Source organism: Parasteatoda tepidariorum, chromosome 3, assembly GCF_043381705.1.
Source record: "Parasteatoda tepidariorum isolate YZ-2023 chromosome 3, CAS_Ptep_4.0, whole genome shotgun sequence".
Lineage (NCBI taxonomy): Eukaryota > Metazoa > Arthropoda > Arachnida > Araneae > Theridiidae > Parasteatoda > Parasteatoda tepidariorum.
Genome location: NC_092206.1, coordinates 60816837 through 60840080, shown reverse-complemented (window position 1 = coordinate 60840080; position 23244 = coordinate 60816837). Strand labels below are relative to the sequence as shown.

General features: G+C 27.5%; 1 protein-coding gene across 2 annotated transcripts; it reads left to right on the top strand.

The window, feature by feature from the left end:
• Positions 1-163: 163 nt before the first annotated feature.
• On the top strand, positions 164-20869 carry LOC107442191 (hippocampus abundant transcript 1 protein). 2 transcript variants are annotated; one of them, XM_016055688.3, is made up of 12 exons: positions 164-384; positions 3870-3965; positions 6878-6940; positions 7675-7802; positions 8943-9057; positions 9180-9398; positions 11303-11416; positions 12393-12464; positions 14724-14836; positions 15607-15704; positions 15811-15998; positions 17219-20869. In XM_016055688.3, exons 1-12 carry the CDS (start codon positions 307-309, stop codon positions 17459-17461), a joined length of 1527 nt encoding a protein of 508 aa, XP_015911174.1. In that variant the 5' UTR covers positions 164-306; the 3' UTR covers positions 17462-20869. The 2 variants fall into 2 exon arrangements, with proteins under 2 accessions (XP_015911174.1, XP_042907151.1); XM_043051217.2 differs by lacking the exon at positions 11303-11416 and having other exon boundaries at positions 175-384.
• The last annotated feature ends 2375 nt before the right edge of the window (positions 20870-23244 follow it).

The following is a 23244-nucleotide window of genomic DNA, read 5'->3' as shown; positions in this document are numbered from 1 at the left end:
TATAAAACTAAATAAACTTTTGTCTTTCTAGATTCTTTGTTCAAAATTTATAAATAAGTATCATTTTTGAAATTTTGTCTCAGGTTCAGTTTGTGATCAGGTTGACAAGTGAGAACATTGCTTGAAAATTTTTTTAGTACGTTGAGACATCTCTACTCGATTTATGTTTTGTAATTGCTGTGGATTTTGTTGTTTATTTTACTTATGTGCTGAATGCTGTGCTAGCATTGATTGCTTTGGAAAGTGTTAATAGGCATGAAATTTAATAACCTACAAATTAGTTCCACGAAAGCATAAAATGTTAAAATGCCCCCTAAGGTGTCCAAAAAAGTTGCAGGAATAATCTTGAGAAGTAGAAAAACCATTATGAAGGATGGTTTTATAGTAAGTTGAGAAGAACCTTTTCAACTGTATTGTTTCTTCTTTATATAAACAAATTCTGTTTTATTACAGTATTCGAAGGCATGTCTTAAAAGTTACAAATAAAATGGAACAGTCTTAATAAAATTAAATTCATTTTTCTTTATAATTTTTTTTATTAAAAACGCGATATCTTAACTAGTTTTTCCCCACCTCCCGAAGTTTATACATTAATTTTATAAGTTTCTAATCGGATTACGGCGACAAAAACTATTTTTTCTGCCTATTAAGCATACGAAGATTATTTATTTAGGCGTCGTTTTCTTTTAATATTGTTTAAATTGAAATATTACTTCGAAATTTAAGGAATAATTATATATAGCACTAAATATTTTTTTTAATATGCCTAGTTCTTAAATTGTTATGAAAATAATTGTGCTTTAAACTTTTCCTTAACGTATCCAAGTGATAGCTTACTTCATATTTATTTTTTATTTGGTGTTGTTAAATATTAGATAATCAGCAATAATTTACTTTTTTACTTGTCTAAAAAAAATTTCATTCACATTACATGAGGAAGTGATTCTTCAATCTTGTTTAGAATTTTTTTTGCTGTTAAATCAGTAGAATTTATTATCATACAAAGCAATGGTACTCAGAATTATTATTTATTTTACATCTTAATCTCAATGTATTTTTAAGGTAAACAAATAAAGACCAAGGAAATTAGGCTCCTGAAGGCCATTGTAATTTGAAATAATAAAAATTAATGAAACATCTCAATCTTTCATACTTATATTATGCCTTATTGATTACTTTATGAAAGTATACATTTTATCTCTCTGACTTTAAGAACATAATTTGAGTGATATAAAAAAGTTATAAAACTTTAATTTTATTTTTTCATAACTTAATGCTTCTGCTATAAAAATAAAGTATAAAATTTATTAATTAAAGGTTCTTTTTAAACAAAATATTTTACAGATGATTTACTGAATAATTAAATTTAACACTAATTCAAGTAATAAAAGAAATGGATATTTTGCAACAACAAAAAAATTTATTTATCCTTTCTACAGTGTATTAAAGTTCTAACCAGAATTTAAATAAACATTAATGCCTATAGCATTAATAAAAATCATTTGTATTTAGTTATTTCAAGTTTTAGAAACTTGTATTTAAATATTTTAAGTAAAATAACGATTACGTCAATGCATTATCAGTTCTGTTATAAAGGATTTTAAATAGTGAGAGGAAAAGGAAAAAAAAAAAAAATTTCTAAGGTAATAAATGGTTTTAAGATAATTACACTAACATTTTCCCATATATATAATTCTAAAAAGCATCCATTAAGGAAGAAAAAAAAAATATTTTAAAGTATACTTTGAAAATTTATAAGTGATCTAAAGTTACTAATGTTTTAAATTTAACAAGCTATGTTTCATTTAATTTATTATTTTGACAGTTTACCCATATTATTCTAAAAGTCGAAAGGGTATTAAAATCAGTTTAACAGTTTTGTTCTTACTACAAAAGAGTAAAAGAAATTGAACTGTTGTTGTTGACATATGCCTGTTTAGGCAGAGGGGGTGCAATAGTTCTTGTTTTCCAGTGGTGCCGTCTATGGCCAAGAATTCGACTTCTACCACACCATGCATCACACCAGTTTATGGGGCGGTCCCATTCATTCATCCACAGATGGTAATTTAGACCTGAATCAGAGAACGATCAATCTCCAATCCAGTACCCCCAGAAGTTTTGATTTGTTAAGGGAACATGGAGGACTTTTGCGACTCGGCAGATTTAACGTGCATCAGTCACTTTACTATCCAGGGAGTCTTCGACCGGCGGGGTTCGGACATGGACCCAGCGCCCTTAGATTTAGAGGTTGGGCAGCTCTGACGAGCAGGGCACATGGACCAGAGGTCTATTGTACCCAAACCCTAGTCGTGATTAGCAAGAAAGCCCTATAGCTGAAATAAAGTTCAGCAAGCACCTTATAAGAACATCTTGCAGTTCCCAGGCATTGACGCAATGCTGCCCTAGATGCTCAAATCTTTGAGCAGACTAGACATCACAAAGTATGTGTCGTGATGTCTCTTCTTCTAGATGACATCCCCGACAAAGAGAATTGGATTCTATTCCCATAATGTTTAGCTGTCTCCTGAGGATAAAGTGATTAGTAAGAAGACCTATGATCTTCCTTATACTGTTTCTATTAAGCTTTAAGAGCTCCTTAGCTTGTCTGTGACCGTCAGCAGCGCGCCATTGCTCATGGGCAATCTTGCCGTAGAGCTTAAAAATGGTTGCCCTAAATGAGGAGGAAGAAATTCCCAGCGCAGGTTCTGGGCCCCAGAAAATTGCATTGGAGCCAGCCCGTGCTGCTTCATCAGCTAGCTCATTTCCACCAATACCCATATGTTCTGGTACCTAATGCAGGGATACCTTGTTATGAGCAGACCGGTCACAGAGGACCGAGAAGCATTCCCACACTAACAAAAAGGTGAATTTACACCTTGACAGTGATAGGAGAGCAGCCTGACTGTCAGAACAGATGCGGATAGTCGTATTTTGATATCCCTTGTCTAAGCATAACTTGCAGCACAAGATAATGGCATAGACCTCAGCCTGAAAAACGGTGGCATAGTTTCCCAGGGGAAAGTGAAGTTTAGTACCGTCATTGGAGAAATAAATTCCTGCTCCTGATTTGGCACCAATCTTTGAACCATCAGTGTACCATATTAGGCATTAGCCTTTAAGCCACCGAGGAGAATTAAACCATTCATCTCTAGTAGGAAAATGGATCTTGAAGGGCTTGTGAAAAGCGTATCCTAGTGACATATAGTCACTAGGCATAATAAAAGAGGATAAATCCATCACTTGTGAAACAAGATGACAAGTGTTTGGAATACTCTTTCCATAGGCCAAGGTACATAAGACGCTTTACGACTGTCTGAGCTTCAAGTTCAATGGAAGAAGCCCAAGTAAGCTCTCTAGAGCAGCTGTAGGAGTGGTCCTGAGACAGCCTGACAGGGCTACACAGACCATTCTTTGTAGTCTGTTAAGATTAGACCTTGCGGAGCTCAATCTAGTCTTTGACCACCAGACGATTGTGCCATAAGTGACCCAGCGCCCTACTGACCAGGCTATCCCGGCCCAATTGAACTTGATTGCACAGTTCTAGATATTTCATTTTTAATTTGTAACACAACTTCAGATTATTTTAAAAAATTTAATTTGATTTTATGAAAATTAATTTTCTTGATATACATTTTAAAGAATTTCTTATTAGTATGAAAGCCTTCTATATTTAGTACCCACCTACTGTAGGTAATTACTAGGTAATTTTTTTTTTCTGTTTTAAAATATTATAAGGTTTTATTTTTTCAAAACAATTATAGCTTGTTTTAGATCTTTTATGTAGTTTTGGGTTGTAGTAAGATAATGAAAAAATAATGATTTTTTTTTTGTTATAGTTTTAACTATTTCATAACTATTATTTCATTTAGTCTTCAGGTATTGGAGAACCAAGTATATATCATGCATTGGTGGTAATATTTTTGGAGTTCTTTGCATGGGGTCTCTTAACATCACCAATGATAACTGTAAGTATATTGTCAAGATGTGTTATTTTTTAGAAATTTCAATGATTTCTTATGTGAAATGATTGTGTGAATAATTTGAAACATTGTGATGATTTAATTTTTGGTTTACTTTTCCCTTAACTAGAGATGTAACAAATATTCAAAAAAGTTTTTTATTTTTTAATTTGAATTGATTTGACTAAGATTATTTTAAAATCTTATTATTTACTATACATTAATAAAAATAGTTATTGTGTATATTTAAGTTCTAAAACTTGCAAATTTGTGTTCTGATAGACAAATGGAAAAACGAAATTTGAAGAATTGAAAATAGATTACTTGATACTGAACCATGAGTTTTGTACAGATGATTTATTTTTTTTTAATTTTTAAAAAATTATATTTGAGAAAGTCAATTTCATCATTTTTTCACCACTTTTTATTTTAAATATTAAGAATACTTTTGTTTTGCTTTTTTTCTTTCTCCTTTCTCTTATTTTCTGTTCTTATTATAGCTCAGCATTGTAACTGAGCATTTCTAATAGATTTATTTTTTTTCTTATTTTTTCCTGTAGGGTAAAACAGGCAGCAACATAAATGTGTCAACAATAAAGTTATCTTTTAAGAACAAAGAACAATTTTTTTCTATCTTTTGATTTTTTTTGTGAACTTTTGTTTTATATCAACATTTTTTATTATGACAGCATTTTCTTAAAAGTGTTTCTTATGAAAGTTATCCTGCTGTTTTTTTTCTTCAAATTCAATTAAGTTAAATTTATATTTTGTTCTGAATTTTTCATTAATACATTAATAATGATTTTTGGTTTCTTTCTAGCTTTTTATTTTTTAATAAAACATGGCAATTAAGAGGGGTTAAATTAGACTTTATTCTTTTTTCTTCACTTTTTCTTCAAAATATGCCAATTGGAAAACTGCAATGCTGAGTTTTAATCTGAACTTATCTATATTTTATAAGCATCCTTGAACAGCCGACCCAATTTTGGGTAAAGCAATTAAATTTAAAAAAGCGATTTGTCCTTTCTCATTTTTCCTGAAATCCGGGTTAATGACTGCAATAAAAATACCAAGAAAGAAAATAAAAGTATAAAAAATATAGAAAGTAGAAAGAAAAATTAAAGAGAGAAAAAGAAAAGAAAAAATTTTACAAAAGGAAATTTTTGGACATAGAAGGAAAAAAAAAGACAAATTCGAGTATTGTGCTATTAAAGTGATAAATATGAAAGGTTAATAATAAATAAAGTGAAGTAAGACAATACTGAAGTCTTGGACTTCAGAATAACAACTGCTGTGTCATTTCTTATTTTATTTTGTTTTCAAACAGGGTAAACAATACTCAAGTTTAATTTTAGACTGAAATTTTTCCAGTAGAACTATTTTTTGTATTATGTGTTTTACATTTTAACTTACAAATTTTTAAAAATGTTTATAAATTTTTATCATGATTGAAGCGTTGACTTAAATTTGTTTTTATGATGAGGAATATTATGGTGAAAAAACTTAGTTGTGATCTTCAAACAAGAGATTTGGAACTGAAAAAACTGTTAAGTCATAAAAACTGTTGAAAATGAAAATCTTAAATTTGCTGATAATGTCACTGCATATTTTTAATTGTGTTAAATTTTTACCATGAGTTTAAATGTGTATGTTTCTTTATAATTCATATTACTTTTATATATTGTTAAAATTACAAATTTTATTCTTTTCATTTTAATTGTGCTTCTATCAGAGGGAAAATTTTGCAAATAGATAATAATTTTTAAAATTTTTGGATTATAGTTAAAATTTTTCAGCAAGGGGGGATGTAACATAAAAAGCTTAAATAAATCTTTTTATTTTATTCTTTTCTGGAAATCCTTTTATTTTATTACTCTAATCGAAACACTATCTCACAGTTTTAAATTTACATCCTGTCCTTAACTCTATTTTTGGCTCAAGCATGCATTAATTAAAAACTGGACATTTCCCCCTTTGCTCTTTGTGGGAGTCGGACAACCTATTTAATAAACAAATTACAATCACTAAGATTTCCCTTATTCCCTAAAATGAAACATTTTACAGATTTACTTTGCAAGATTTTCCCTAACTTATAATGAAGAACACAATTTTTCTTGACCACTTTTATAGCTGATCTCTGTCTAATAATTAATTAATAAATTTTGTACCCTCCATCCCTGCCTAAGACCTGTTTTATTCCTTCTGCTCGGCAACGACGTTATATATATATATATATATATTTGTTACAACTTTTGAAATATTAGTGTTATTGCAGATTGCACTTCTTTAGAGGGTGCCATCTTTCGACCACCCTAATATTTATACTATTTTGAAATTTGAAAAAAAATAAAAAATTGCAGTGTTACTCCATTAATAAAAGTAAATTGAAGCCTTTTTTAATTTTTCCTAGTGAAAATAAAAATCCATTATTTTTTTATAATATATAAATTACTTACATCTTAAATTTTTAAATAAATCCTATAGCTGCTTATGTTTTAGTCAAAAACATTTTCTTTCATTGAATTCAATAAGGTGAAAAATTAAATCTTAACACTAAATTTGATATTTCTGCATTTTATACTTGTAATGATATTTCTATGTTGTTGTTTTTTTTATTGTGATTAGTTTGAAAAGTAATTATAGATTTTTATGTAATTTAATACATTTTTAGTTGAAATGGAAGGCCACATATTTTATACTCCTAAAAGAATAAAATTTACCATTGTAGATTATTTAGTTACAAAAGTTAATATATTGCTTTTAATGCATCTTTTCTATATTGAATACAATATAGTAAGAAACTACTGAAATATTATTATGCTGTAAAATATTTTTAAATATAAACTTGGGAGATAGTTATAAATAGTTATTTAGCATAAATGTCTATTTTTTATTATAATTATCTTTCCTTTTTTTAGGTGTTAAATGAAACATTCCCCAGTCACACATTTTTAATGAATGGTCTTATTGTCGGTATAAAGGTTTGTATATAAATCCACTTAGTCTTTTTTTTTGAATAGTTAAAAACTTTCTAAAATATCTACTTTACAATTTACATTTCATTATTAAAATACACACCAAATAATTATATTTGAGGTTCAATCTAGGAAGAAATAAGTGTGAAGACCCATCACAAAAATCTAAGCCTCAAAAAGCAACCCTTTTTTAAAATTTAAGCTAAAATTAAGCATCTATCATAAATTTAACTATATAAATGGATTTTTATATAAATGTTTTTGATATTTCATTTTGTTTGAATTCCTGCAACAAAGAAGTTAATTTTCATGCATATGAAACAATGCAATTTTATGTAACAAAAGTTCATTTAAATAATCTAAAACAAAAAGTAAATAACTTACAAGAGAAGAATGTGTGATGTACTTTTTCAGTATTTAAATGTTCATGTAGTATTACATAAGTGTGTTTTTAGTAATAAAAAAAACTATATTGTGTTGAAATGAAACCCCAGTAATTGACAAAAATAATTTTTGGCCAAATGCCATTTTTTTTCCCCCTCAAAATTTCAAAAATAGGTCCCTTTAAAGAAATTATAGATTGATGCTTGTTATTTATATTGAGGTGAATGATTAAAAACAAATTGTTAGAAATTATGGTTTAATATTTGTAAGTTGTTTCAAATAATTTTACAAGAAAAGTTTATTTATAGCGATACAAAATAAACAATTCTAATCTGAGTTTATTTTGTTATTTCTAGGGTCTTTTATCTTTTTTAAGTGCCCCTTTAATTGGAGCTTTGTCAGATGTTTGGGGACGAAAGTTGTTTCTTTTACTTACTGTATTCTTTACATGTGCTCCTATTCCACTGATGAAAATTAATACATGGTTTGTATCACTTTTTCTAATTGATCTTTTTCACATTAAAAAAAAATATTTACTGTCATTATATTAATGTTTTGAACTGTGGATACTCTTGGAATTAAGTATGTTACTTTCTGTAATAAAACTTTATTTGTGATAAACATTTTTCTCTTTATTTTCTTATAACTCAAATATTATAAAAAAAATTTATTGGAAAAAGATTCCTTCTTGGATTTGCTATTTCAAACCTCTTTTTAATCTTACTTTCATTTCTTTCTTATATTTTTCCTTCTTTATTTTTGTGATATTTTTTAATACTTTTAAAAATAACCACACTGCCTTTAAATTTTGTATTGTAAACTTTTGATACGCTATGAAAACTTATCAAAGAAAGCTTTGAATCCATGGAAAATCATTAAGGTCAGGTTTTAATAAATTAGAATTTTTATTAAGGAAATTGATGATTAATGTTTTGATTTAATGAAATCTTTCAAGCTTATTTGTTTTGTTTTTTGTTTCACATGTTTTCCTCTTTTTTATTTGCAATTGATTGCTTGATATTTTTAATCACAGTTACATAGCAATCTAACAAACAATATATATGAGGATTTTGTATAAATATTGAGAAGAAAACTTTCTCGGTTCTATACTTTTTTTAGAGGGCAATAAACAAAGTTTGATATAATACAAAATAGCAATTGAACAAGGTTTTACTATATCATATAGCTGTATGAATATAGTATGACTAGTTTTTTTTTTAATAGCTTAATATGAACCAACTTCAATTTTTTTCTATACATTCTTGCATAAAACTATTTCTCTATAAATAAAATTTTATGGTGCTAGTTTAAAAAGCAAGAATTAATTGAAGGATGATTTTTTTAATGTTTTAACTCAGAAATCACCAATGGGAATTTGTCTTGTGTTGGATTAAAAATCCAGGCTCTTTGTTTGGTACTTCAAATTTTCCACTTATTATTATTTATTTTTTTATGTTATGAAAAAGGAATCAGAGAATTGTGTTATTATTTAGCTAGATTATGGTCAGAGTTATTGATAATTTTAATTCATTTATTTATTTATTTATTTTTAATAATTATCAGTTTTTTTATATGCTCTATATTTATGCTTCCTCATTCGTAATGTGTTGTTTTTTGTGTGTAGGTGGTATTTTGCAATGATTTCAATATCTGGAGTATTTGCTGTGACATTTTCCGTTGTTTTTGCTTATGTTGCGGATGTGACTGAGGAGCAAGAAAGAAGTGCTGCTTATGGATTAGTGAGTTTTTTTGTTTTTTTACATTCGTTTTAATTGCATTTAATCCTAAGAGCTAAAATATAGCCTCTGTGTGATTATTTGTATTCCGAAATGTTTCTAATTTTATATACAATAACTTGCAGGTGTCTGCAACGTTTGCAGCTAGTTTAGTCACCAGTCCAGCCTTAGGCGCATACCTGGGAAAATTATATAATGACAATTTAGTGGTTGCATTGGCTTCTGCCGTAGCCATCCTGGATGTTTTTTTCATACTAGTGGCTGTACCAGAATCACTGCCGGAAAAATTCAGGCCTGCCTCATGGGGTTCTCCAATATCTTGGGAGCATGCTGATCCCTTTGCAGTATGTATAAAGCTACTTTTCTTATTTGCTATTTTTAGTGTATAAGGTCTAATGATTTTCCAAAATAAAATTATGGCAATGGTAAGAAAAAAAGCTAATAGATTAGACAATTATGCAGTTAAACTAAAATAGCTCTAATTAGATGCTACATGTGTTTTGCAAAAGTAGATTTTTTTATTATTATTATTAATTTTAGGTTATTAGGAAAATATTAACTATATCCTATAACATGCAATTTTTTTTCCATATTTATATAAAAATCAATTTAAAATTGGCATTTCATTCTAAATTTTAGCACAGAATCAGGATTGCCACAGGTGACTATTTGTAACTATATTCGTCCCGAGATGACTATAACAACTTTTTTTTGCCTAAAAACGATAAGAAATCGACTATTTTCAGAAAAAGGAGACTATTGTGGGACTTTTCTGTACTCCTAGCGAAGTTTTCTTAACATAAATTACGTTGACAATCTGCAGCCCAATGGGAGCTTCTAAACACAATTAATTATTTTTTCTTAAAAAATAAAAAATGGTGAAAATTTTAAATGGCAAATTTGAGTCATCACTTTTTAATGAGCTCAATTTCCACAGATTCCATTGTAAGTCAATTTTGTTTCAAGATCGTCTTTTTCAACGGTTATTGCGACGAAATTCTGCATGATTTTTAAAAAAAACAATTTTTGATACCATATTACGATGCGTGAATTTCGAATTCGAGCAATCACTTTTCACAATGTATGCATGTATATATTTGCTCAATCAATTATTGATAAAAGGAAAAAAATTTTAGTCGAATTATGTTTTTTTTTTTTTAATGAAAAAGTATTTAATTTTCTGCAAATGTACTAATTTTTTTCATATAAAAATTCAGTGCTGGAACACTAACGTTTATATAAAAATTATTACATTTGCCACCAACTTGACTAAATGGATCATAGTATATGACAATTAAGTCATTTAATAAAATTTTAGTCATATTGTTTAAAAAATTTTGTTCTTAGTTAGGCAACTATTTTCATAGTTTTCAGCAACTATTTTAATGCTTTAGTCTGCTAAAAGAGATAACTTTGTTCATTTCTTTCTGTGCCAACTCTGTATTGTAAATCTATGTTGTTTCTTGATTGATTTTTCAACAGTTATTGCTCTGAAATTCTGTATGGTTTCAAAAAACCCAAAATTTTTAATATGACACTACTCTGTGCGAGTTTCGCATTTGAGTAATAACTTTTTGACTCACATTATTTTTGCCAATTTCATTATAATTCCAAGTGATGTTTCTAGTGTTTTTTTTTGGTATTTATAGCTGACAAATTCCATGCGGTTTTTAAAATAGTGATACATTTATTAGGACTTGTGAGTTATAAATCGTGCATTTAGTTAATAACTTTTTGACATGCTTCATTTTTGCCAGTTTCATCATAAATCGGAAAATTTTTTTGATTTCCTTAAAGGTAGTTATTGCTATGCTTTTGCACGTGATTTTGAAAATCCCTTATTTTCATTACAATATTATTACAACATGCGAGCTTCAAATCGTGCATTTATATAATTCTTTTTTGAAGCGCTTTGCTTTTTTATGTATTCCCACTTGGTTTTAAGAATTTTGAATTTTTATTACAACTTGCACATTTTAAATCACGCATTTAAATAATTACTTAATAAAACGCCTTATTCGTGCTGAATATATTCTGTGCTGTTTGACCAGCTACATAGTTAATGTGCAGAAATATATTTCCAATTTATTATTTCTGATAAAAGCTATGTAGCTTATGCAAATTTATGAAAGTTTAGATTGCTTAAATGATATAAGAAATAAAAGGAAAAAATAACTGCATAGTTTTTTATGTTGTTCTAATATTAATATATGAGTTATATAAATTCTATTTTATGATTTTTTTATAGCAATTAAGGAAAATGGGAAAAGATAAAATGATATTGATGCTTTCTATTGCTGTTTTCCTGTCATACCTACCTGAAGCAGGCCAATACTCTTGTTTTTTTGTTTATTTAAGACTTGTAAGTTTTAATGTTAACAGTCATTACTTTTAATACAAAATGCTAAGCATTTTATGAGCAATTTATAATAAAATTATTGACTTATTTTCATATAATGAGAAATATAAAATTAAAACAACATTTTATAATTTTAAGTATCAGTGTTATAACTGCAGGAATTATTAAATATATGAAATATGTTATATCTGACAAAGTAAAAACAGAGATTTGTGAGTAGGGCAGTGAACAAGCATCTCTTCTCAATTGTAGTCTTCATACCCAACTACCATATTTCATGTGTTCTTGACCACTTCAAGTATCACTCTAATTTCCTACATTCTAAAGAATTGTTTGAGTGAATTGATTCTTTTTGAATTCCATAAATTATTTGAAGGACTGATTCCCTAATAATTTTTGGCATGTAAAGGGTGGCATGTAAATGTAAAGGGTGATTGTCGATGAGGTCAAGAACTCGTGGTCTCAAAACCAGGAATTGAGAAAAAATTTGCATATGTCAGAAACTGTAATGCAGAAAATATAAAATTACTACTAATCTTTTGAAAGTTGTTTCCCGGTGTTTAATTCTTAATACACTAGAATTCTGGATCTACTTATTAATATGTAATAGGACCATTTTTTATGCAATGAAAATTGCTTAGGTTTTAAAATGCGATGTTTAGATGAAAAAAATAAAGAAAAGGTATTTTGTAGGATTCACTTCAATATATAATCTTTTTGTTTTGATTATGGATTAGATCATTTAGATTGAAAAACTGAGTCAAAATTAATTTTAAAATCCAATCGTTGAATGCCCTAAAATTTTTGCTGTTCAAATATTTTACTTGCATTAGAGAACTGAAGTTCTTTTAAAAAAACTTTTTATTATTTTAAGCTTTGTGATATTAAAAAGTTTATTAAATTTCTTTTTTAATTTAACCTTTTTCAATAAACCAATGAAATAGTATTAAAATGCTAATTTTAATTTAACTATTTATAGATAATGGGTTTTTCTGCTGATGAAGTAGCCTTGTTTATTGCTGTTGTTGGACTCTTATCCGTTATAGCTCAGGTATTTAATAAAATAATTATCTGCTGCCAATCTTTTGAAATTATTTTGCAAATTAGAATAAATTGCATACTTAGTAAAAAATCCCTTTTAGAAATTGTAAATACAAAATTTAAATAATATGTCTTCTTTTTTACTTTTAAAAGTTTTCAAATGTGAATTTCTTTGAATGTATATACAAAATAATTACGTAGTAATAAAGTGTTTTTCTTTTTTACGAAATGAATGAATAACAAAAATATCTTTTTAATAAATTTATTATTTTAATGCTTTTTGATATGAGAAAAGAAAGTTCAAACAACTTTGTATGTGACTTTTATTGAAGATGGTTCTCCTGAAATTTTTAATAATTATGTTAACTTTTTGGTTATTTTAAATTATAAAGAAAATTCCTTTTAGTACCAGGCATACATTTTTCTGTAAATTTGTATATAAATATATTTTTTGGTATTAATTTGATCAACCACTTCTTATCAGGGTTCGGGATTTTTCTGATTTTTTTAAAAAAAAATAAATAAAAAAAATCGGATTATTTTGATTTAAATCGGATTTTTTTTATTTAAATCAGATTATTTTTTTTTATTCAAATACACTATAAGAGCTTTAATTTATGATTAAAAAAACTTTATAAATGTTTAAACAAAATTAAATTAATATTAAAACTATATTATAACAATATAGAAGCTCTAACTTACTAAAATAATTTTTCATTATAATGCATAGCGACCATTTTGATACAATGGCATGATTGAAATTAAAAGACAAGATAAAATAGATAATTTAAAGAATACTATTTTAGCTAGTAACACCAAGTTTCAATTAGCACGCCATAATTTTAATTTAAAATTGTGATCTCTTTTTTTTTCTCATGAATTATAAAACAGCAAAATAAGTGCAACAGATTGTGTTTATAAATGTTGTCATTCATCAAAAAATAAGTATTCAATCTATATATTTTTATGTTAAAATATTCATTTTTAATCCTATATCAAAATACATAAGGTAAGCTAAAAAACATTTTTAAAAAAATCTATGTACACATTGGAATCTTTTTCACAAAAGAAAATCTGATAATTTCAAAGATACCATAAACATATTATGGGGGAAAAAAATACCAGTTAATAACCCTACTGCTTCAAATAGACATTGAAAGGGAAGAATGGCACTATATCAGGAAAAAAATATCTGAACTCATCTTTTTTTTTTCTTTCTATTTTTGGCACATTAATATCTTTTTAATATAACCTCAAGCTTTAGAAATATAGAAATTTCCATCAATAAACTATAATGTAGATTTGAATTTCATGCTTTTTTAATCAAAAGGTAGAATTTTAATTAACATTTGCTTTTTGAAAAAAAAGCATGTTTATTTACTTTCTACAGCTATGCAAGTCTATATTAAGACAGCATTAAATATTTACTTTAATCTGTACTTTCAATGTTAAGAATCAAAAGATTTTTAAACATGTAATTTCAAATGTGTTTAACACACACCAAGAAAGAAAGTAAAGAACTAAAGTTCTTTAAGAAAGAACTAAAATTAATCAATGCAGCAATTTATTTAAAATAAATTTTAAAACTAAGAAAAGAAAATAATAAAAGTATCAATAATTTAAAGCACTGTTTTTTAACTTTTAAAATCAATATAATATATATATAAAAATCAGTTGATTTAAATCAATGATTTTTTATAAAAAAATCATTTGATTTTAATCATGATTTAAATCAACGAACCCTGCTTCTTATCTTTCCGATTTGTACTACTAATTTTATATATTCGGAGCAATGGCTTCAAAAATTACGTCACAAAGGGATGACTTATAGTAGAGAGAGAACAATCCGGCACTGCAATATGGTCTATAGTTTGTCTACAGAAAGAACTCCCCTCGCAAAGCCTAAGGCAAGGTAAACAAGAAATAGGGCATTTCTAAAAGGAGAGCTTTCTCCCCCAATTCCATTTCTCTAGGTGATCCAAGCCAAAACCTGAATTAAATATTGACCCATCACATGAAATAGTTAAACCTCGTAAACATTATCTCTGCCACTGTTCCAAATGAAGAGGTGAATTCTTTCCATATACAGACTATAGTCCATTTCTGACAACTAATTTTAAAATATAATCCTAAAAACCAAGTGAATCTAATCATTATTTGCGTTGTTAATTACAAACAATTCTAAATTTCTTTTTAAAAAATTTTAACTTTTTTTTTATAGGCTATCAATATAAAAGGGAACCTTTTTAAATATATTTATTTTTTACAGACTGCATTTTTAGCAATGTTAATGAAAACGATTGGAGCTAAACATACTATAATGGTTGGATTGTTATTTGAAATGTTACAACTTATGTGGTATGGATTCGGTTCAAGGACATGGTGATTATTTTTTTATCTTCCTACTTAACTTTGAAAACAATTTTCACTTTTGAACATTTTTATTAAAATATATTACCTTTATGATCAAGTTTTTTTTTAAATGTGTAATGAAGTAGAACACAGTGTAAAAATGTACAAACAATCTAGTTTACAAAAAAAAGTGATTGTTTAACTTTAGATCAACACTAGATAATACTAAAAATCTTTTTTCTATGCCTTGTCAAAGTTGATAGTACTTAATATAGTTAAAAATTAACATTTCTCTTTGTAAATTACATTGTTTCTTCCTCTTTTTATACATTATATTCTATTTTATTATAGTGCACTGCAAATATACTCATTTTGTTATGTATGCAAATATTTATTGAAATTTGTTTACTAACATATTTTTACTGGGGATGCACAACCAGTTTTAAATAAATTGTTGAACAATGAATGAACAAAACAACAAAAAAAACATCTTTTACAATCAAAACAATTTCTTTTTAACATCAAAAACGTAAAAGTCAAACTCATATATCTGCACTTTAGAATTTTAATGATTAATTTTAAAAAAAATAATAATTATTTAAAGAACAATCATAAATTTTTCTTATGCTTGTTATGTATTTTTTGGGCTAAATAATGGTAGTGATTGCACTGCTGTTTGAAAACCTATCTAGCTTTTGGGAGCAGGCTGTGCTCCTCTATTTTTTACAATCTAACCAAAAATTTTATAAAAGACCACAAAACTAAGTTATTAGCTATCTAAATTTTGTTATTGTTTTTAGGATGATGTGGGCTGCTGGGGTTTTAGCATCTGTATGTAGTATTACTTATCCTGCCATCAGTTCTTTTGTTTCCACACATGCCGATGCCGATAAACAAGGTATTTGCCTCTTTATGTTGTAAAATTCATTAAAAAAAATTGTACATATGGTCTTTAAAAAAAGAAACATTAAAAGAAAATGAGTATGTTATTATCTTGCTTATAGGTTTAGTTCAAGGCATCATCACTGGAATGAGAGGCTTATGTAATGGGCTGGGCCCAGCACTTTATGGATTTATATTTTACCTTTTCCACGTGGATTTAAGTGGAGATGTGAATGACAGTATACCATCAAATATCCATGGATTCATTCATAGCGTAAATGGAACATTGATAATTCCTGATGAACCTAGGGTAATGTTCTTGTTTTAAGTTAAATAGTTAATTATAGTCGTTTAACTGTCCCGGAACTCGGTTCAAAGTACAACCACTTTGCATTCTCGCACAAGAACCTATTTTCTCAGATGATAATGTACCTGCTACGGAAATTTTTATTCTAATTTGCTAACTAGCATATCAATTAAAGACAGGGTTAGAGAATTTTTGGTTTCTAAGTAGTTGTTTTTTTTTAATTGATTGAAACAAAGTTTTTTTTGGCATACTTAAAACAAATGGTTAAAAAATACTTTAAACACCACTACTAAATCATCAAAAAGCCTTTCATGGATATCTTTTTTAACTATTGTTCAATATTTTGAATAAAACTGTTCAATATTTTGAAAAAAAACTGTTTGGTTTTAACCAATGTTTAAACCAGCCAATCCTGGTTAAAGAGTTAATCCAGTCCTTTCAGTGCCGTATTTATTTTTAAAGGCATTAGTCTGCAAGTCTAGTCAGTATTAGTCAACAAAATCATCTGTAGTTATCATAAAATGATCATACATTTTTATATATTGGGACAATTAGGTACACATTATTTAATAATACCTTGTGTCATATTGGTTATCTTTGGGCTTAACATATTAGAGATTCGTCATAAGAGAATTAAATCTACGTCATTATTTTTTTTATTATTAAATCAAATAATTTTAAACAAATATAAACTGCAAAGAAAACATTATGGGTAATAAAATGAAAATCAGTGCAATAAAATATATTTTTATATCAATTTATAAGCATATGACATATCGTAAAGCATATGTACTGCTTTAAAAATTGGGATGCTGGGATAAAAACTGGCTACCGTAATTAGCAGTTACTAATTTACTATGAGGCATTAGCTTTGACTTTCCACATTAGGGAGAAATACATTCATCTCTTTTTCTTTTTTTTCAGCTATGTATTTATTGAAATTTAACCTTTTCAAGACTGATATCTAATTTTTTAAAGAGAAAGTTTTTCTTTTGGCAGCACATTGTTTTTTTTTTTTTTTTTTTTTTTTTTTTTTTTTTTTTTTTTTTTTTTTTTNTTTTTATCTGAACTCACTTCTTGCAGTTAGACACTAGGTCATTGATGTCCCACTTATCTTGTTGAGGGAAACATATGTTCTCCAGTATACAACATACCCTTGTAATGCAAAATCAGTAAACATGGAATCAAATTGCTGGTATTAAATATTTTTCTTGTTTTTTCAGCTTATACCTGGACCTCCATTTGTTTTTGGCGCGTTTTTAGTGATGTTGGCCCTATTAGTTGCAGCTTTTATTCCGGACAATCCAAGTTCCACTGTTGGAGTCTGGCCACCACCTCACCATTCTGATTCCTCACCCAGTTCCACCCCTCAACCTAACAAATCTAGTGATGCTTTTCATTTTGAAGTGATTCACAAGAGAAATGACGGATCTCAGCCTTTAATGCAAGACACCGAACCTTTATAGCAATCACTGCAAAGCCCATCATGGCATAATGGGGTCAATAAGGGAGAACCAGTCGAAGAAACTGTTGTTTGAAGTTGTGAGCAAATTCCACTGCACCTAGCTTTAAGAAATATATGTAAAATGCTCCCAATATAGGATCGGAAAGCTTCGAACTCAACAAAAATGGTTGTGCCTCAGCTGTTTGTGTTATATTCTTCCAAAAAGAATAATAAAAAAAAAGACATTTTTCAGTTTAGTCAGCTGAAAAGTGTTACATTTTAAATCATGACACGATAGGGGAAACACATTCCTGTGATTTTTTCTTTCAATTGTTGTATTTTTCTTTGGAATATAAATCGTGTTCGTGTCCTCTTTCTCTTTTTTTTCCACATTTTTTAGTGTTCATTTTTGTGATATTGAAAGTGTTTGTAGAAAAAGAATTCCTATTGAAATGAAGATGTATACATACAAAATATATTCACTAGCTGTTGTCCTTTTCAAAGTCTAAGTTTTAAATGCTGACTAGTGTGCTCTGTGCTTCCAATTTGCATTTTTAAATATAACTTTGAATGAAAATTGCATCAGGGCATCATATATACAGATACTTAAAAATGAATATTTTTCCTTATGATTTCATATTTTTAGAAGAATGAAAAACACACCTTTAAGCATATAGAAATGTCCTTTATAATTTAATAAAAAATAATTTTAATAGATTTTCTAAATTGTACTGTTTCTAACTTGTATTTGAGCTTCATGAAATTTTTTTTCTACCAGTATTACGTTTATTATATGCTATTGAATCCATTTTTTGGAGTTTTAGAAAATTATATAAACTGTACTTTTTTTTAATGTATTTACTCTTTTGAAAAGTAGGTTTAAATTAGATTTTTTTGTTAAATCAATAATTCAACGACTTTAGACTTGGACCATCTGTTAGAAAATAATTATGTACGTGGAATAAATGTTAAGCTAATTTTATTCATAAATGATGTATTTTTAAAAAATAAAAATAATGTTAATAAGATTTATTTTGGGGGCTGCTTCTGTAGACTGAAGTGCGATTAGAAACCAGATTTGTAATTAAGCTTTGGCTATCAGTCGCCATTAAAATAGTTTTAAAACATTCGTGTAGTACAGTGACAAGGCTAAGTTTCAGATAGTTAAAATCTAAAGTAGACAGCCGTGCAGAGTTTCAGATCAGATTCTTCCTCACAGCACTCAAACACATTAACCAAAAATGTAAATTTAATATCATAAAACAAGATCAATACAAAGTGCAGTGAAATATTAAAGAACAAAATAAAAATTAAGTCATTAGTGTCATTTTTACTGGCAAAATTATTGCTACATGTTTATTGGCTCACATTGATAAAATTACAGGCATACTAACTGTTATATATATTTATATTATATACAACATTTGTTGCAATCTAATATCTTATTTTGAAAAAAGTTGATTTGAAAACTGATAAATAATTTAAATGTTCAGTACTATAGAATAAATAAAAAGGACTTAGTTTAAAATTGCATGTAATTTGTTTTATTCCATTATAAGGTTCTTTTCCAAATAGAAGCAATATCAAAATTTCTTTGAGATTTTTGAGGAATTCCAATAAACTCCAAAATATATTAAAGATAGTTGGCATTTCTTTTAAAACTACTAAATTATAAGATGAAACTTACAGATTTTAGTATTAAAATTAACTGTTTAATATTTTATTGTGTGAATTATGGTATGAGAAATTGTCTTAGTATAGCAAATAATTGATAATTTTATTTCTAGTTCAACATAAGTGTTTACTTTATTTAGATTTTTCCTATATGTCTAAGGTTTTTTTTTAAAATTTAAAACTAATATCTTTATGAACTTTTAGTGGCATTAAGCTATTACTTTCTTTTTTTTAATCAACTTAATAAAATATTTTCTTCATAGATATGATTCATATTTAAAAATCTCAAAACAATTGTTAACCTTGGTCTTTCTCAAAACAAAAAAAAGAATTCTACTTCCCATAGCATTACTGAAAATGAATTAAACTGGTTTTTAGCTTACTTGTACTTAATAAAATGCGTAAAATAGTTCAGTGATGAACTTAAAAAAATAATTTCTGTATGATTAATGTATATTTCACACAAATTTAATCCATTACCAATTTTATACTTTAAAAATCGCAAGATGAATGTATCACAAAACTAAAAATTTTCAAACTATTCAGCAATTTCTATAACCTGGAGATTCTCCACATTGAAAGCCACATTCCTAACTGTATTATTCTCTGCATAGATAACCAATTCTTCCCGTGCAATTTAATATGGAAACAGTTTGATGAAATATTGTTCTGATTAAAGAAACTGACAGAAGCTTAATATATTCAGACTAAATAGATTTTAGCCTGATTTTTCATAATTTCTTTCAAAAATGTTCTGAAGACATGTATCTTATAAGTCCTTTTTGTTAATGCCTAGACAATGACAAATAAGGGCTGAACAAAAATGTCATGATTTTATTTGAACTGTAAAACATTCATATTCTAATATTTGATAGGTTGTTGTGTTGTCATACATTAAAATGTAAAGAAATATTTTCAAGGCTAATTATGTCATTTGTATTACAATACAAAGTGTGTTCAAAAAAATTTGTGAATGGTTTCTTAAAATATAAGTAACAGTTGCAAAATACCTTTTTCTGGTATTTAAATAACTTGTCATTAACTACATGTTGCGTAACTGCTGGATACTGTAAGCGAATGCTTATTAACACTATTGTCCACCTCCAAAGGGTTTAAACCACTCGTTGCTTTGTTTTCCAGAGCCACATCTTCCGGTGTGTTAAATTGGTCTTAAGCGTGCTTTTTTGCTGTACTGTCAGGGTTTGGATACTAGAGGGCGTTAGTTGCAATGGCTTTATAACCACCACAATTATTCAACTATGGGACCATTCACTGAATTTTTTTGAAAGCACCTTGTATGTGAAATAAAGGTGAAAATTATTTCAAAATTTATACTTTTTCAGTACTACTGCCACTTTTTGTTTTTCAAAAAAAATTACTTTTTTTTTGCAGTGTTTACAAAAATATTTGCTGTACCTTCTCCAATATACAGCATACTAAATTATTCTTCAGGTAAATTCTGATCTGTGAACTTAGGTAAGGCTTAATTTAAAAACTTGCAACTTCTAGATGTACTTTTGAACTCCAATCTAGTCAACAAAATGAGAGTTTGTGGTTTAAAATGCTCTACAGACATTTTTCTCCTACTCCGATTTTTTTTTAATTGTATAAAAGTTCCATTTTTTTGTTTTATATTGTGATTATTTGATATTAGAACAATTTCACTGGTATAGCTTTTAAAGTTTGGTACTGAATGATTAAGTTCTATAAAGCTTTTTCTTGTACAAAACAGAATAATAAAGAATGATTTTTCTTATGCTTTTGTCATTAAAAATTTCACACTCCATTCACTACTAAAAAAATAATAATTAGATGATAATTTTTTTTACCACACATAAGCTGCAAAAGTAAGTAGATCTTGTGTCAAAATTCCTAATTAACAAAGAAGCTTTGTTGAATAAAGGTAGAAATGGACATACTATACTAAACAAGAAACTTCTGTTGAAATTCTGAGATATGAAATATTTTCAATAGATGTCTACGATATTGTCAAAGTTGTCTATGTGATGAAATTTAGTAATAATTTAAAATCTGTCTGGCAACCATTAAATCACACAAACCACTGAGTTTGGGACATTTCAACATAGTAGGCATCAGAAGTGTTAAAAAAACTTCCACCTCTGTTGTGAAATAAGATGAATTAGTACAGCACCAATGTTCCATCATGTGCTGTACTAATTCCCCATGCACCTCTCAAGCCATAACTTAAGTATCGTGTAATACAGTACAGAACCCGTTATCCGGAAAACCAAAAAACCGGAACGAAATTCAATAAATTTTCCCGCCATTTTTTTAAAAAAAAAATTTTTTTCCTCATAAGATTTTAGGATTTTTCGTTCTTTTTTGAAAGATGTTTCCCTTACCATCATTTTGGAAATAATCATTAGTGTATTACTTCATCGTTTTTTCTTCTTTTTAAGACTATTTCCAAATATTTTTTTTTTTTAGTTGGGTTTAACAATAAAAAAAAACGGCTTTTTGTAGCGATTCAGAAAACCGGAAAAATCAGTTATCCGGATAATCGGTTCCCTACTGTATATACATACCATTGTTCGAAAAGGGAAAGTTTGATTGCAAAGGCACCGATGATTGGTATGACAGTATGCAGCACCATTTATGTTTAAAATTCATATAGCCATTTTGGAATGGATCAAGATTAAATCTAAATAATTACTTTGTAATTAAGTTTTTTTTTATATTATACAAAATGAATCTAAATAAATACTTAGCATATAACTAATTTTTAATGCTGCTTAAATTATTACTTAACACCAAATGAGTAATAACTATAGTGTTGCTAATAGAGAAGTACTAGAGTTTATGGTGCTGTGTAAAATATATATATAGATAGATTAAAGGTATTATAACTTCCTATTTTTGATTCAATGGATATTCGAAGGTGTTTTGCAACAATTTTTCACAGATGCAGAGTAGTAACTGAGTGGTAATAATGAAACAAATTATAATCAAGAATTTCAGTTGCATAAAAAAAATATTGCAAACATTGACTGCATATAAAATACGGCAAGAAATGAACGAACTTTTTCTCTAACATTTCTCACAATTCAGTGTAAGTGTTAAAAATTATCATGGTTTAGGGTCAGACAAACCTTTTTCCCAGCACTAACAAGTTAATATCAAAGAGGTGTTACAAAAATGTTAGAAGATTCCCATCTATGCACTGATTTTGACTTGATAGAATTAAAATAAAAAAGAAACAGATATTCTTAAAAACAAATTAATGCTTTTAAAATATTCAGAAAAGTTACAAACACTTTTACGACGCATAAAAGATGATTTTTTTCCCTTAATAATAATTAAAAAAATTACACAATTTTTCATAATAAATCATTGGTGAATATTTAGATTTGGACATAGCATGAAATGTGTGCATACACAAATGGAAACAGCTCGAAAAGCAAGTTTATAAAAATGAGAAATACATCTTTTCAGTCTTTAATGCAAATTTACGAACTAAACTGAACATTATGTAATCACTTTTACTTAAAACACTAAGCTTAATCATTTAGGGACAAAGTCATGGACTTTTGAGGTTGGGGTGGCTAGATATCTTTCAAGCAATATATTCATATTAAGAATTCTAAATGATAAAGGGAATTCCAAAGTTCTAGCATGTCTTTTAAATCACTTCATAAAAATTAACAGAGTAAAAGCTACACCTTCACAAAATTCAAATTTATAAATTGATCCGCTCACAAAATTCAAATTGTAAAAACAGCCCTTTCATTTATTTTGCTAATGAGCCCTTTACAAAATCCTTCCATCACCAATTATCGCAGCTTCAGAACAAATTCAGAAGTAAATAGGAGCTGAATAACAAAACTTATTAGGGAAGTTTTCCTTTGACCCTCTTTTTTTTAAAAAAGAAAAGATACCTAGCATCTTGTGATTGCTTTACTATTTTCTGTTCATAATTTTAAAAAATTATTTTTATATACATAAATTATTAAATGCTTCCACAAAAATATTGTGAAAAATAGAACTTTTCTTTTACAAAAATGGGCTTCAAAAATAAATAATGGATTCACCTCTGACAGTATTAGACATATACTAAAGACAAACTTTTATTTATAAAAACAAAAATGTAAATACATTAAAAAATTTTAAAAA